Source organism: Diceros bicornis, chromosome 17, assembly GCF_020826845.1.
Source record: "Diceros bicornis minor isolate mBicDic1 chromosome 17, mDicBic1.mat.cur, whole genome shotgun sequence".
NCBI lineage: Eukaryota > Metazoa > Chordata > Mammalia > Perissodactyla > Rhinocerotidae > Diceros > Diceros bicornis.
The window spans coordinates 36,405,965-36,423,080 of NC_080756.1; the positions used below are offsets into that span (position 1 = coordinate 36,405,965).

General features: G+C 34.4%; 1 protein-coding gene across 1 annotated transcript in view; it reads left to right on the forward strand.

Annotated features, from left to right (window-relative positions):
• ITPR2 (inositol 1,4,5-trisphosphate receptor type 2) overlaps nucleotides 1–17,116 on the forward strand; it is a 472,032-nt gene that overhangs the window by 313,777 nt on the left and 141,139 nt on the right. Inside the window, exons 42-45 of the mRNA XM_058558623.1 lie at nucleotides 1,627–1,827; nucleotides 4,493–4,603; nucleotides 8,645–8,740; nucleotides 10,227–10,349. Of these exons, the coding sequence (XP_058414606.1) occupies nucleotides 1,627–1,827; nucleotides 4,493–4,603; nucleotides 8,645–8,740; nucleotides 10,227–10,349 (531 nt within the window). The remainder of the gene's footprint in view (nucleotides 1–1,626; nucleotides 1,828–4,492; nucleotides 4,604–8,644; nucleotides 8,741–10,226; nucleotides 10,350–17,116) is intronic.

The following is a 17,116-nucleotide window of genomic DNA, read 5'->3' on the forward strand; positions in this document are numbered from 1 at the left end:
CTGGATATGTGCCTAGTGCTTATCCTGACCGATTTTGTCTGTTCATGTAGGAGATAGATATATTTTGTAGTATCTGATTAAACATCCTACTGATAGGAGTGTGGGATCAAACAATTTGGAGAATGCTACTTATAAAATAGTTTTGTTTTAATAAAAATAAATGATGGAATTATTCATAATAGCTAATATATAGAAGCAACCTGAATGTCCATTGACAGATGAATCCATACGCAAACTGTGATATATGTATGCAATGGAATATTATTCAGTCTTAAAAAGGAAGGAAATTCTGACATATGCACAATATGTATGAACCTTGGGACATCAGACTGAACAAAATAAGTCAGTCACAAAAAGACAAATACTATGTGATTCCACTTATCTGAGATATCTAGAGTAGTCAAAATCATAGAGATAGAAAGCAGAATGGTGGTTGTCAGGGGCTGGGGGCAGGGAGAATGGGGAGTTGTTAGGAATTGAGTTTCAGTTTTACAAGATGAACAGAGTTCTAGAAATGGATGGTAGTGATGGTAGCTCAACATTATGAATATATTTAATACCACTGAACTGTATACTTAAAAATGGTTAAGTTGGCAAATTTTATGTGTATTTTGCCACAACAAAAAAATGGGAAAAAAATCACAAAAACAAACTAAAAGAAAAAAAGAATAAATGTTGTAAATAAATTCAAATAAACACATTAAATAATAAAGTTAATAAAAATAAGTAATAAATTAAAATAAAAAATAAAAGTTTCCCTCTTTGCTTACCCCTTCACCAGATTTACTCCCTCAAAAAATTACTATTAACAAGTTGTGTTTCATTCCAGAAATTTTTATGCACGTGTAAGGATATTGATTCATACATGAAACCTTTTTTTAAACACATTATATAGTGTTCCTCAACTTACTGTTTTCATTTAGTAATATATCTTATTACTTAATTACTTATTACTAGATTATGTTTATATCATTACGTAGTAAGTACTAACTCATTTTTATAGCTTCGCAATGTTCCAGTGTTTGGATGTGCCATTATTTATTAAACCAGTCACATTATGATGGGTATGGTATGGTTTCCAGTTTTTGCCATCTTTGCAGTGTGCAGTGACCTTCTTTGTGGACTTGCGTATATATACACATCTAGAATAACTTTTTAGAAGTGGAGTTGTATGTTAACTGAAAATTTTGCTAGGTGCTTCAAGTTGCCCTCCACGATGGTTGTATCATTTACCGTTTGAAGCTGCACTGTTTTTAAGGGAACATGTACTTGAAAATTTGATGCTTCTTTCCTTAATTAACTTTTGTCTAGTTTCCTTTTTGCTTCTCTTTTTCCTACTACCTATTATTTTTGCCCTCTCTATATAGTTTTAAGATGACATTGAGGAGTGTTTGTTATGAACTATACTGATAAATATAGATACTTGAAGAAAAAAACCTGTCTTTCTTTTTTCTTAAACCTAAGAGAAATTTAATAAATGTGAACACTTTCTTATAAAGAGCAATTTCATTCCATATTGCCATGGGGATCTTTTTGAGTTAGAAAAACACAAATAGAGAGAGAACTGAAAACAATTAGCAGTGATTTTTTTTTTAACCCCTCGGGTATATTTTCTTTTGCTTTCAGAACTTCTTGAGGAATCAAAACAACAAAACAAATTACAACCTTGTCTGTGAGACCCTTCAGTTTTTGGACTGCATTTGTGGAAGTACCACAGGTGGCCTGGGCCTGTTGGGCCTCTACATAAATGAAAAGAATGTAGTGCTGGTCAACCAGACACTGGAGAGCTTGACCGAGTATTGCCAGGGTCCGTGCCATGAAAATCAGGTAACCATGAAAGCAGTTCTTCATGCAAATTATTCATGACTAATTAGCAAAAGGATCAAATTGGTGAACAAATTTGTGTACATTTAAAAGATCTTTCTTCTTGCTTTGCCAGATATTTTTACTTTCCTAGAAAAACATACAAAGACTAGCAAATACTATGCCATATTTTAATTTAATTTTGTTGTAAAAAAAAATTCCCATGAAAATGCTCCAGATAGAAATCAGACATCAAAAAGTAAGTGTATTTTTTCATCATTGATCAGCTTTCGTCTGTAGTGTATCTTTCCAGGATTTGTGGAATAAACTCCCTTGGCTTCTTCGGCTCCACTACAGTGGGTAGTGTACATTATCTCCTTTATATTCACAGGAAATTTATGAAATAGGTAGTATTGCTCCCATTTTGCTGATGAATAGGTTTTGACTCAGAGATTAAGTGGTGTTCCAGAGTCTCAGAGTGACGGAATCAGTGAGTTGTTGAGCCATTCTTAAAACTCAGGACTTTTGATTAAGTCTAAATAGAGTGCTCTTTTGACTATGTTACATCAGGACAAAGTCTCAACTCTCTCTTCCAGAATGTTTGTCTCTGGTTCCATTTTCTTGGGTATCAAGGACATGTTGTGGGAGAAGACAGAACATTTGAGCTAGTAAAGGGAAGGGAGCCACCTTGGAGTTTATTAATTGACTGTTCACATCCACTCAAGTGTTGTGGGGCTACCATCACAAGCTTAGATCTACCCTGGAAGAAAAAGTTTTCAAATAACAAACATTTATGGATATGAATTTTAAAGAAGCCATTGAGACCAAACAACAGTGCCTAACGGAGAAAAGAAATATGAAAAAGAAATTTGCTTTTTTTTTTTTTTGCGAGGAAGATCAGCCCTGTGCTAACATCTGCCAATCCTCCTCTTTTTTGCTGAGCAAGACTGGCCCTGGGCTAACATCCGTGCCCATCTTCCTCCACTTTATATGGGATGCCGCCACAGCATGGCCCGCCAAGCGGTGCGTCGGTGCGCGCCCGGAATCCGAACCAGCGAACACCGGGCCGCCACAGCGGACCGCACACGCTTAACTGCTTGAGCCACGGGGCTGGCCCCAGAAATTTGCTTGTCTATTGCAAATTATATAATATATACACACATATGTAGTGCATATGTATACACACATATATATGCATAAACATATGTGGTCACATATATACACACATACATAGAATAAAAACAGAATTACTGACAGGAATAATTTGTTATGGGGATACTTTGTCCTCCTCTGTAATGTGCATATGACACGGTAAAAGAGTTTGTGGATTTTGCCCTTTATTTTCCTGGATTATATTTCAGTCTCCTAGGGCAATGATATAAGAAAACATAACTGTTGATTTGAAGTGAAGGGAAAATATACAAATTTAGAGATTTGGTTTTGTCGTTGGTAAAAACATGTATATCTATAATAGAAAACACATATTCTCCACTTTTGGTCTTATAAGAGGATGAAATTGAGTTTTGAAAGTAATTTACTAAATTAGGTAAGGTCTAAAAGTAAAAACTAATAATAAAATAACGTGAATCCCACATTCTCTAAAAATACACTTACTCTGAACCCCATGCTCTGATAATGTGTGGAAGGAAAGAAGGTTGCTAGCAAATTCCAGAAATGATCTGCAAATTGATTCCCTGTAAGTTTGGCAAACATTTTAACGATCAGAAGAACCTCAGGAACTGTAGAAAATGGATGGAAAACATCTTTCCTTTGTGTCAGAGGAGTAAAACTGTCCTTGTATGGAGGGAGAAATGAAGCCCCTTCTGAAAAATAACAGTCATTTCAAGAGTAACCTTGATTTTACTCTTTCTCATTTAACTCACCTGGGTTTCGATTTTTCAAACCCCTTGATGCTGGATGCTGCCTTCTAACATGGAGTTCCACAAATTCTTGATTTTCAAGTTCTATAAAATGAAGTAAGTTCAGAGTCTTAGCACAGGAGACCCTAATCTTCAAAATACTGATACTTATCTCTCAGGATGTTTTATAAACTTTCCCCAACTAAATCCCTCAAGTTTAAGGAATCTGTTGAACTTTCCTCATCCACTGTAATTGACAGGATGTCCCTAAAACATCAGGAGGTGCCTGTATTCCCTGTCTGCTGCCACCCAGCAAATGCAGCATCACTTGACACTCATTTAGCATTAAGTAGCAGCTAAATTAAAATGCTACATCGGTACCAATAAAGTTTACTTAGCCATAAAGGGCACACTCCTTTCATAAATGGAAATATTCTCTTAGCTAGGATAAATCAGATCTTAAAATTCTAAGTTTGAGGATCTCCTCTATTGAAGGGCACGTGAAAATTTATTGACTGAAAGAGAACTTAACCAGTGTTCTTTGGAATTCTATAAAAATGGTTCATTTTAAGATACGCGTCACACACAGTGTCTCTCAAGTGTTCTGCATACAAAGCCACTTAACACTGATCAATTAATAGTCAGACACTATGCAAAAGAATAAGTAAAACTTAAATCTTTGACTTATCTTTGACTTAATCTCAAAGTAAAATTTTAATTATATTTTAAAGGTCAAAAAACTAAAATGATTCTGTTATTTTATGTCATGTGATTTCTAGTGCTCTTATGTTGTAAATAGAATATTATTTTATAAACATTTTGTTTTCTAGACGTGTATTGCTACTCATGAATCTAATGGGATTGACATCATCATTGCTTTGATTCTAAATGACATAAATCCTCTTGGTAAATATCGAATGGACCTGGTGCTCCAACTAAAGGTAGAGTAAATCCACTATTCAGGGGGGAAAAGGGACATTCTCTATTTAAAACTCCCTTTCAGAGTTGACTCTAAATCTTCAAGTAGCTCTTGTAAAAACCAAGATATTATCATATTTTCAACTAATGAATTGACAGAGAGAGAGAGTGAAAGCCTAATGTGCACTAAATTCCTGATAAAATGTCAAGTAAACGTTGAGGTGATGTTCAATTGGAGAGTACTTTGTTGGAAGTTCTTTTAAGTAGCCATTTTGTTTGACTACTTCTCTTCTGTTTTTATTTTATATTTTTCATTATATAGAGGAGCAAAAGGTGCTGAACATTCACTATACCCCACATTTTTAATTCTGCTTAACTACAGAATTCTATCTAGTAAATCACAAATGTAATTTATAATTTATAAAAGGAGGGCTGCATTTTAGTTTTATGGATCTCTTTTGTCTAAAAGATATTTTTTTTTACATTAGAATCTATTTTCCCCAGATACTATAAGCCATTTTCATACTCCCTTTGAAAAGTTCCTTTAACTTAAGCTGTGCACACACTTCCTAGCAGTTCCATTTGTGAGAGCTCAGGAGCACATGGCATTTAAAAAATTTCTTCAATTTTTTGTTCAAATGGAAATTGACAAATGAATGTACACGAGAAACTATATAAATCCCCCAAACAAAGGAATGATATTCAGTTGTGATGAATTATTAAAGACCATATTATTGTATTTAGTGTTAAACAGGTAAAAAAAATCATTGGTTAAATAAAGATTTTCTGTAAAGACAGGTCTGTCCAATATCATAGTGAATATAGTTAAGTTTAACTTTGGGTAAATTTATGGTTAAGAAGAATAGGAATGATATTTTTGTAATTCTGTTTCTAAATATAGATTTAGATATATATATAACGGAATGAATATATGCCCTACTGATGTGAAGATTGTGCTAATGGCTCTTAATAAGCAATTGTTTCTGTTACTAGAAGAGATGAGTTTGTATTTTTTCACTATTTTCATTTGCAATATGTGTAAGTTTTGGGTCCTTCCATTCATAGATTAGAATGAAGGTGATCCTCATGTAGATTGAACTTGTGTCTTTTTCCTCCTTAGCATCATGCTTAAGTTAGTGAAGCCAGCCTAGGCCTATATGACAGACAGCTTAATTTGAATTACTAGGAAAATTTTTATTTTATCTTAAATTCATCTTTAACCATAATTCATAAAGAAACAACATATAGAAGCCTCGGCCTTTGGCTTTTTAAATCCTTTATTAGTCTAAAGACTATCTTTAAATCGCATTTTTAGTTGCTGTAACTTAATGGATGAAAATACGGAATGATTCATCAGTTTAAAACAAAGTATAGGCATACAGATTATTTACAAAACCAGACCTATGTAAAAAAACTAAATGATGGGAATGACTTCACAGTACAAAGATATTCTTAGCTATTCAAATGAAAATGCTTTTTTTTTTTGGTGAGGATTGGCCCTGAGCTAACATCTGTTGCCAATCTTCCTCTTTTTTGCTGAGGAAGATTGGCTCTGAGTTAACATCTATGCCCATCTTCCTCTATTTTGTATGTGGGACACTGCCACAGCATGGCTTGATGAGCGGTGTGTTGGTCCGCACCTGGGATTCGAACCCGTGGACCCCGGGCTGCCAAAGTGGAGTGTGGGAACCTAACCACTATGCCACTGGGCTGGCCCTAAAAAAGCTTTTGAAAAAGGATCATTTAAAATTTCATTTATGTTACTAAGCATAATTTATGTATATCTTTTCAAAATATGACAGTTGTATAAACCAAGGTATGTATAAAATACCAAATGAATGGATTTGATGTGAAATATTTAAATATTTACTTAAAGAATGAGGTGAACGCACCTTTCTAAACAATCTATGAGGCTTTGTACGTAATGGCCAATATGAAAGCAACCGTGTTTGTAAGACACGATATATATATTGGCAAATTTTAGGGGGCTTCCATAGCTAGGGTGCTTTTAATTATAAATTCTCTCTGTAACATTATAGAGATGCCATATTAACAATGTTGAGGTTTTATTTGATATCATTCAGCCCTAAATTTAATTGCTTAATCATTTATAATTTTAAATACACTTAACTCTGTATACTCATTTACTGTACAATTTTATGAATTTTTTCATACGTATGTCTTGTCCTTTTTAATTTACATTTCATAACTGATCTTTAACTATGAAGTGCTGAATTTGTGAATAGGGGTAGGTTTTTCTTTTTTTTCTAAGGACTCTAGCTTTCTTTGGAAGAAAATCCTCTATTAACACTGACACACATTTGATTTCTTAGTATATAGGCTCTTTTAGTTTCAAATTGATTCAGATTTCAGTAGGTCATTTACAAGATTTCTATTCTTCAAAATAGCATGAAAAGAAGATTGGTTAGAAAAAATACCATATTGCCAATAGCGTTCTGAAATTGAATGTATTTTTAAGCTATTATGTATTGGGCCGGCTGAGTGAGGTTCATTAGAGAATACTGTTAGTGTTGGCAAGGTTTTAGCTTTGAATTCTATGGGATCAGTTCAGATCGCTCTAGTATTTAAGCTCTCCACGAATCCTGGAACCTTATTTTTTTAGGTGTGTTGTTTGTACGGATGCTAGTTATAAAAATGGATTTTAGGATTTGTACAAATCTGTAGAAATTAAAAATGGAACAGAAACAAATAATGCCACTTTCCCTGAAAATACTAAAATCTTTTCAGGATGGGTCAGTGACATTGGTATCATCATCATCATCATTGTTACTAATACTAGTCATTTAAAGGATAGTCTTTAGGCTGTACTTCTGAGAGAAAAAATAGCTGAATAGAATTTGATATTGAAACTATACAGTAAAATTCATTTGTACAACTCTAACAAAATTTGTGTGGTGAATATCTACTCACACCAAACTGATTCAATTTAAGTTTTCATCCTATAAGGTGTTAATTTTGAGTCATTAAGGAGCATCTTAAAGCTGTTTGACTCTACGTCTTTTGTGCTCCTCTCAAAGATGGTGTGTAAAGGTTGAGATTTTTATCTAAATGAATATTACAAAAACACTATAGAAATATCTCCCAGGTAGTTTTTATCATCATGCAATTTGCCACAATTCTGGGACAGTGCTGTTGAAAACACGGTGTAAAGAAATATCTTTCCAAATGTTGAGAATATTGTGCTTTGTGTCGCAAGACTTTCTGAAACACTGTGGTGCCCGTTTTGGATTGTAAATTGACTGTATTGGAAACATTTTTATATCTGTAGGAAAAAATGTTTGAGACGATATAGTTATAAACCAAATTAAAAAGCATCAAAGACAACATTATTATCATTCTCTTTTAAACAAAAATAGAAAATATTATTCTTATGCAACCCAGATGGTAAATGTGTTACATTTGTATACTGCATACAGTGAGACTAATAAACTGTTGTCAGTAAACTTATATTTTATTTCTAACTCATGAATTTAGAATTTTAAAGATTAATTTTCACTAATTTTTGCTGAAATTTACTTAAAATCTTGATTTGTTAATATGCATTAATGTTTCTTGTTAAAAACAATTAGAATAAAGTAAAACATTCTATTCTAAAATGTTAATAAGCCAAACAAATTCAGCAGTTTAAAATTCTGTTTAATTAAAAAAAAAATGTTCCTGGGCCGGCCCCGTGGCTTAACGGTTAAGTGCGCACACTGCGCTACTGGTGGCCCGGGTTCGGATGCCGGGCGCGCACTGACACACTGCTTCTCCGGCCATGCTGAGGCCGCATCCCACATACAGCAACTAGAAGGATGTGCAACTATGACATACAACTACCTGCTGGGGCTTTGGGGAAAGAAAAGGAGGATTGGCAGTGGATGTTAGCTCAGAGCCGGTCTTCCTCAGCAAAAAGAGGAGGATTAGCATGGATGTTAGCTCAGGGCTGATCTTCCTCACAAAAAAAAAAAAAAGTCCCTGGTAATCTCAATTAAGACAAATGCAGGGATCGTTAATCTGTGAAATAGACTTTTCATGTGTATTCACTCAATCTGTGTCTCTAGAACAACGCCTCCAAGCTTTTGCTGGCCATTATGGAAAGCAGACATGACAGCGAGAATGCAGAAAGAATTCTTTTCAACATGAGACCCAGGGAACTGGTAAGAAAACCTTCAAAAGCTGTTTAATAATGTGTAACCTAAAAGGGACAAGTTTATAGTATGCATGTCAGGAAAAAGTCTAATGACTTTCACTACTCTGCCAAGCCATAATGCAACATCATGACCTACTGTTACAAATACCTCAGAAGGCCCCATGATGGCAAAGGCCTGTGTGATTTGGATCCTTATGACTTCACTCGTTTTAGCTACTCTAAGCACTTTTCTTAACTAGATTGTCACACTCTACTAAACTGTCTGCAAATTCTTTTTGCCAGAGAAAAGTTTAGTTTAGTTTGTGTATTGGAACATATGAGGAAGGTGTGTAAAAAATGTTTGTATCCCTCTTAAATTCTGTTTATACCTCTTTCTGAAAAATAAAAATAAAATCAATATCTTTTGTACTTGTTTTTATCAGTGAAATGTTGCACAATGCTTGGCCTGGAGGAAATTGTGTAAAGACTTGATGGGGATTCCACAGAGATCATTAGTGTGTCTTCCTATTGTAGAAGTTATATTTTCCTCCTCACTTGTGACATGGAAATTATGAAGTAAGGTTGGCATGCTTTAAAAGCATTGAGTTTCAAAAGCATTGAGAACATACTCAAACCATATAACTCACTTCCCCAAGGACTAAGTCCTACTCTTATGAGTGCCGTTGTCGATGCTATGGGGAAATCCTGTGGAAGGCACTCTTTTGTTCTCTCTTTAATAGTAAGGAATGGAGTCGAGGACAGTAGATAAAGAAAGAAGTAAGATGCAGTATGATTTAGCATGTATTTAATGAGAGCCTGATATCTGCAAGGCAATGGGCTAAGAGGGGCAAGACATTCCCTATCTTTATGGTTAAATGGGGCAATGAGTTTTATATTCATTCAATAATAGCACTGTACAATAGCCCCTTGAAAATACTATTTCCTCTGCCTACAACACATCCCACCATCATCCACTTCCTCTTGTGGCCCACCTTCAACATCCTGCCTGAGTTAGTGCCCCTGCCCCATGCTTGCGTTAGTGCCTCACACTTAGTCCTGCTGTAGGACTGTTGTTTCAGCTCTTGACTTGCTGACTCTCCCACTGGACAGTAAGTTCACTGAGGGCAGATATTCTGTTGTATCTACTGTTGGGTCCTCAGTGCCTCAGAGGATAGTGTCCAGTACCATATGTCTCTGTTACCTAGTGGATGCTTAACAAATAATGAATGTTTATCCAGGTTCCAGAGTATCCTAATTCATGCGAACTTTGGCACTGTCAACATTCAAAAATCGAAGCAAAATTTTCCAAGGAAAACGGGGAATATTTTTATGGGAAAATAACTTCCATTCACTTAAATAGAGATGGTTTCCAAGGTCATTTTCATTTAGAGTTCTTTTATACTTTTCAAGTCTTAGGAGGTGTTCCAGTTTTTAATTATACCTCATAAACAATGTAAAATGCATGTTGTTTGTGGCATTTCAAGCTTTGTTATTTCTATTTGTTTTTTTGCTAGGTGGATGTGATGAAGAACGCCTATAACCAAGGACTGGAATGCGATCATGGGGATGATGAGGGTGGAGATGATGGTGTTTCCCCAAAGGATGTTGGACACAATATCTATATTCTGGCCCATCAGGTATCATATTTTATATCTTTCCATTATTTCAGTAGTCTTATCAATCATATTTTGTGTCGTGGTTTGGTATCATATTTTCAAGTTCTGGTCCCTTTATTTATTCAGCACTTGCCCATCTTGCTCTGGGCCAAGGAGAGGGAAAAGTTCCCAGGATGTCTGATTTTGCCCCCAGGGCTATGCTAGAGGCTGATCCACAAGAAAACAGTGTTTGGCACCAAAAGCCTCTGGGCCAGGAGGGAGGAGACAGTCCATGTCAGAGCTTGAGGAATAGGTAAACCATGGCAACAAATGGAAGACTTGAAGGAGAGAGGAGGAGAGGCTACGGAGAAGACAGAGTGTGAAGGTCTAATCAGGACAAACCTTGCAGACGGCTTCTGGCCTCTTGGAATTGTAGGTTGGAATGCTTCCTGCAGAAGCAGTCAAGTGGCAGCCTCTAATTGGTTTCCATTGGACTTCTAACAGATATGAGGCTAAATTTTAAATTCTTTTGGGTGAACCTTTTACATTTTAGAGTAATTTATGAAAACAGATGCTTGATAAGTGTTATTTGATAAATTTAATTCGGTTAACGTGACGATCAACTTTAAATTTGCATCTTCTAATGCAGATTTGTTTAGAAGTTAAAAATTTTAAATGTACATATGCCCATTTAATTTTATCTATAGTAGCTCCCTCTTTTTTACATAATCAAGTCCAAACTTTGTAGACTTTCCCAATCTTTCTTTCTAGTTGGTTTCTCCCATTGACAATCTCTCCCTTTTCCTGCTTCCTTGTACATCTTATCAGTTAAGTGAACACATATTGATAAATAAATATAAGGTAAGATTCTGAGTATATTTACTTTTATTTTTCCAGTTTTATTGACATATAATTGACATACAGCACTGTATGAGTTTAAGGTGTTAAAATGTTGCTCTTTTGACACTTCTTGCCCTTCTCTGTCCTTTGTGTAACTGCCTAATTTATGTAAACTTGAATATAATTTTTACAAAAAATTCGGTGAAAGAACCAAATTCTAAAAGGTATTTTTGTAATTCAATTTAGTTAACCAAAAAGAAAAAAAAAAACAATTCACCCATTCTTTTATCCCCCATCTCCCGCCTCTGGCAACCACCAATCCGTTCTCTGTATGTATGAGCTTGGTTATATATATATATTTAGATTTCACATATGAGAGATCATGTCTTTCTCTATCTGACTTATTTTGCTTAGCATAATGCCCTGGAGGCCCATCCACATTGTTGCAAATGGCAAGATTTCTTTTTTTCATGGCTGAATAATATTCCTGTGTGTGTGTGTGTGTGTGTGTGTGTGTGTGTGTGTGTGTATAAGAATTTCTTTATCCATTCATCCATTGATGGACACTTAGTTTATTTCCATATCTTGGCTACTGTAAATAATGCTGCAATGAACGTGGGAGTGCACCTATCTTTTTTGAATTAGTGTTTTTGTTTCCTTTGGATAAATACTCAGAAGTGGAATTGCTGGATCATGTGGTAGTTCTATTTTTAATTTTTTAAGAAACCTCTATACTGTTTTCCATAGTGGCTGCATCAGTTTACATTCCCCCCAACAGTGTACAAAGGTTTCCTTTTCTCCACACCCTTGCCAACACTTGTTATTTCCAGTCTTTTTGATAATAGTCATTCCAGCAGGCGTGAGATGATATCTCATTGTGGTTTTGATTTGCATTTCCCTGATGATTAATGATGTAGAGCATCTTTTCATGTACCTGTTTGCCATCTGTGTGTCTTATTTGGAAAAATGTCGATTCAGATCTTCTGCCTAGTTTTTAATCAAATTGTTTGGGTTTTTTTGCTGTTGAGTTGTATGAGTTCTTTACATATTTTGGATATTAGCCCCTCATCAGCTATATGATTTGCAAATATTTTGCCTTTTCATTCTGTTCATGGTCCCTTTGCCGTGCAGAAACTTTTTAGTTTGATGTAGTAGTCTCACTTGTTTATTTTGGCTTTTGTTGCTTTTGCTTTTGGTGTCAGATTCAAAAAATCGTCATCAAGACCTACATCAAGGAGATTATCGCCTACATTTTCTTCTAGGATTTTTATGGTTTCAGATCTAATGTTCAAGTCTTTAATCCATTTCGAGTTAATTTTTGTGTATAGTGTAAGGTAGTGGTCCAGTTTTATTCTTTGACATGTGGCTGTCCAATTTTCCCAGCACCATTTATTGAAGAGATTATTCAGTCCCCTGTGTATATTCTTGGCTCTTTTGTCGTAAATTAATTGACCGTCTATGTGTGGGTTTATTTCTGGGCTCCCTTTTCTGTTCCATTGATCTCTGTACTTGTTTTTATGCCAGTATCACACTGTTTTAATTGCTATAGCTTTGTGATATAGTTTGAAATCAGGGAGCATGATGCCTCCAGCTTTTTTCTTCTTTCTCAACCTTGCTTTGGCTATTTGGGGTCTTTTATGGTTCCTTACAAATTTTAGGACTGTTTCTTCTTTTTCTGTGAAAAATGCCATTGCAATTTTGGTAAGGATTGCATTGAATCTGTATATTGCTTTGGGTAGTATGGACATTTTAACACTATTAATTCTTCCAGTCTATGAGCATGGAATATCTTTCCATTTATTTATGTCATCTTCAATTTCTGTCATTAATGTCTTGTAGTTTTCAATATACATGTCTTTCACCTCCTGGGTTAAATTTATTCCTAGGTATTTTTTTTGATGCAATTGTAAATGAGATTGTTTTCTAAATTTCTCTTTCTGATAGTTAATTATTAATGTATAGAAACAAAAAAGATTTTTGTGTATGAATTTTGTGTCCTGCAACTTTATCTGAGTTCGTTTATTAGTTCTAATAATTTTCTGATGGAGTCTTTAGGGTTTTCTCTATATAATATCATGTCATCTACAAATAGTGACAGTTTTAATTCTTTCCAATTTAGATGCATTTTATTTCTTTTTCTTGCCTAATTCCTCTGGCCAGGACTTCCAATATTATGTTGAATAAAAGTGGCGAGAGTGGGCATCTTTGTCTTGTGTCTGATCTTGTTCTTCGTTCCTGTTTCTTGTTCTTGCATCCCTGGAATAAATCCCACTTGATCATGGTGTATGATCTTTTTAATCTATTGTTGAATTTGGTTTGCTAATATTTTGTTGAGGATTTTTGCATCAATGTTCATCAGGGATATTAGCCTATAATTTTCTTCTTGTGGCATCTTTGTCTGGTTTTGGTATCAGGGTAATGCTGACCTCATAAAATGACTTTGGAAAAGTTCCCTCCTCTTCTATTTTTTGAGAGTTTGAGAAGGATTGGTATTAATTCTTCTTTGAATATTTGGTAGAATTCACCAGTGAAGCCATCTGGTCCTGGACTTTTGTTTGTTGGGAAATTTTTGACTATTGATTTAATCTCCTTACTAGTAATCAGTCTGTTCAGATTTTCTATTTTATCATGATTCAGTCTTGGTAGGTTGTATGTTTCTAGGAATTTATCCATTTCCTCTAGGTTGCCCAATTTATTAGCATCTAATTGTTCAAATTAGTATCTTGTGATCCTTTGTATTTCTGTGGTATCAGTTGTAACATCTCCTTTATCATTTCTGATTTTATTTATTTGAATCCTTTCTCTTTTTTCTTGGTGAGTCTAGGTAAAGGTTTGTCAATTTTGTTTATCTTTTCAAGGAACCACCACTTAGTTTCATTGATCTTTCTATTGTCTTTTTAGTCTTTATTTCATTTATTTTTGCTCTAATCTTTGTTATTTACTTCCTTCTACTAACTTTGGGCATCATTTATTCTTCTTTTTCTAGTTCCTTGAGGTGAAAAGTTAGGTTGTTTATTTGAGACTTTTCTTGTTTCCTCAGGTAGGCACTTATCACTATGAACTTCTCTCTTAGAACTGCTTTTGCTGCATCTCATAAGTTTTGGTATATTACATTTCCATTTTCATTTTTTTCAAAGTATTTTTTTGATTTATTCTTTGACCCATTGGTTGTTCAGTAACATGTAGCTTAATCTCCAGATATTTGTGAATTTTCCAGTTTTCTTTCTGTAATTTCTGATTTCATATCATTGTGGTCAGAAAAGATGGTTGATATGATATCAATCCTTTTAAGTTTATTAAGACTTGTTTTGTGGCCTAACATATGATTTATGTAGGAAAATGTTCCATGTGCACTTGAGAAGAATGTGTATTCTGTTGCTTTTGAATGGAATGTTCTGTAAATATCTGTTAAGTACCTCTGGTCTAGCGTGTCATTTAAGTCCAGTAGTTCCTTATTGATTTTCTGTCTGGATGATCTATCCATTGATGTAAGTGGGATATTAAAGTCACCCACTATTATTGTATTGCTATCCTTTTCTCCCTTTAGGTCTACTAATATTTGCTTTATATATTTAAGTACTCCTATGTTGGGTGCATAAATATTTACAAATGTTATATCTTCTTGTTGGATTGACCCCTTTATCATTAAGTAAAATCCTTCTTTGTCTCTTATTACAGTCTTTGTTTTAAAGTCTATTTTGTCTGATATAAGTATAGCTACTATAGCTTTCTTTTGGTTTCCGTTTGCATGGAATATCTTTTTCCATCCCTTCACTTTCAATCTGTGTGTATCCTTACATCTAAAGTGAGTCTCTTGTAGGTGGCGTATAGATAGGTCTTGTTTTTTATCCATTCAGCTACTCTATGTCTTTTGATAAGAGAATTCAGTCCATTTACATTTAAAATAATTATTGATAGGTATGTGCTTATTGCCATTTTTTAAAAGTTGTTTTCTGGAAGTTTTTTGTCATTTCTCTCTTCATCACTTGCTGTATTCCTTTGTGATTTGATAACTTTCTTTAGTGGTATGCTTATATTCCTTTCTCTTTATTTTTTTGTTTATTTACTATTATAGGTTTTTGCTTCGTAGTTACCATGAAGCTTATATACATCAACTTATATCTATAGCATCTTATATCTATTTTAAGTTGTTAACAACTTAAGTTTGATCCCATTGTAAAGCTCAACATTATTACTCTTCCCCTCCCACATTTTATGTTTTTGATGTCACATTTTACATCTTTTTATCTTGTGTATCCCTTATCTAATTATTGTAATCATAGTTGTTTTTACTGCTTTTTTCTTTTAACCTTCATACTAGTTTTAAGTGATTAATCTACTACCTTTAGTATATATTTACTTTTCAGTAAAATTCTAAATGATATTAACAAAAGAAGCTGCTATTGTTTTGTAATATAGTTGGGTCATGGAGAAGATTTTTAGGTCTCTCATAGTATAGCAAAATGCATACACAGAACTTAAAAAGATAAGAGCAGATGAGTTATAGTTAGAAACACAAAAGAGAATTTTAGGTATAGAGGAACTGAAAGCTAAGATGAAGGATAAGTTGAAGGAAGTAGAACACAGAGATTTAGGATGTGGAAAAGACATAATCTTAGAGTGAGAAGAGAAGAGAAGAGAAATCAGGTGACAGGAATTAAGTCAAACTAGAAAAGGAATGACTAGAGATTGAATGAGAATGGAAAGAAAAAAAATCACAAGATGAGAACTAAAATCATACTGACTACTAGAACTAGAATACAGAAATTTAGTGACACAAGATGTGTACATGGTCAAGGAGTTACTTCAGAAGCTGTAGCATTGTGGAAGGAAAATAGCGTGAGTGAGCAGCTATGTGAGCAAGACCAGCTAAGTCAGCCCTGGAACCAGTATAGTGGTAGATATTTGAACCAGATCACCCCATATCCGTGAAGAAGATATTTAAAAATGCCATCTCATATTACCAGTGTAATATGAGTGACAATAAAAATGTCAAAGTCAAGAAAAGACTTACTGTTAGGTCAGTTTAATTCTAAGCAGATTAAATATAAGAGTAGAGAATATAAATTTTAAAAACAGACTGAGGTGGATGTTGAGAAGAATGGAGAATGAGGATAAAGAATACAAGAGCTAATCATAGATCAAAAGATAATGATATATAACATATGAAAGAAGTTAAAATGGAAGACAGCATAAAGGTCAATGATTTTGATGGGATTGAGTTTATGAAAGTACTTTGAGAGAACAGATTAGATTCAAAGATGATGGTGGAATTGTTCAAGGAGTGGGAATTCAGAAGTAATAAAAAAGTAACAAGGGGTTAAAAACAACTTACTGAAATGAGGAGATAAAACAATGAATGTGAAAATGGCTTGACTGGATTAATAGAGGTTTCTTAATTTCCCAAAACCAAAATGATGGAAAAGCAGTAGTTTACAGATGGTGCACTGGCATGGTGCAATATAGAGGTACATAAATAAAGCCAGACTTCAGGAAGAGAGAGAGCATCAGACTGAGTAAGGGGAAGGAGATTCTGAATTGCTGAATACTTTAAGCCTTGTGATTGAATTGTAAGAGTGTAAATATGAAATGAGAGTTCGCATGGGTGTCTTCTAGGAACACAGAGGAGATAGAGATGACAAAATATATGGAACAGTGTATGTAACTGGCAGTGTAGAGTTAAGCAACTATCTGCTTATTTTCTTGTAGTGGCACAGGGAGTTGTTACCTTGCCACTTTATAAATGTATTCTCTATTGGGTGACTCCTCCCACCAATGTTTCATGAAAAATTTAGTTTTTACTCACAGAAGAGAACCCACTGTGCTCTTTTGATCTTTCCACAAGTGACTTCTATGCTTTCTCTAGGCCAGGATATTATATTTGGTTTCTTAGGAGGCCAAACATGGTTGCTGAGTTCCTCATGAAGCTGTTGTCCAGACAGGTCCCACGTCAAGGCACAAATGCAAAA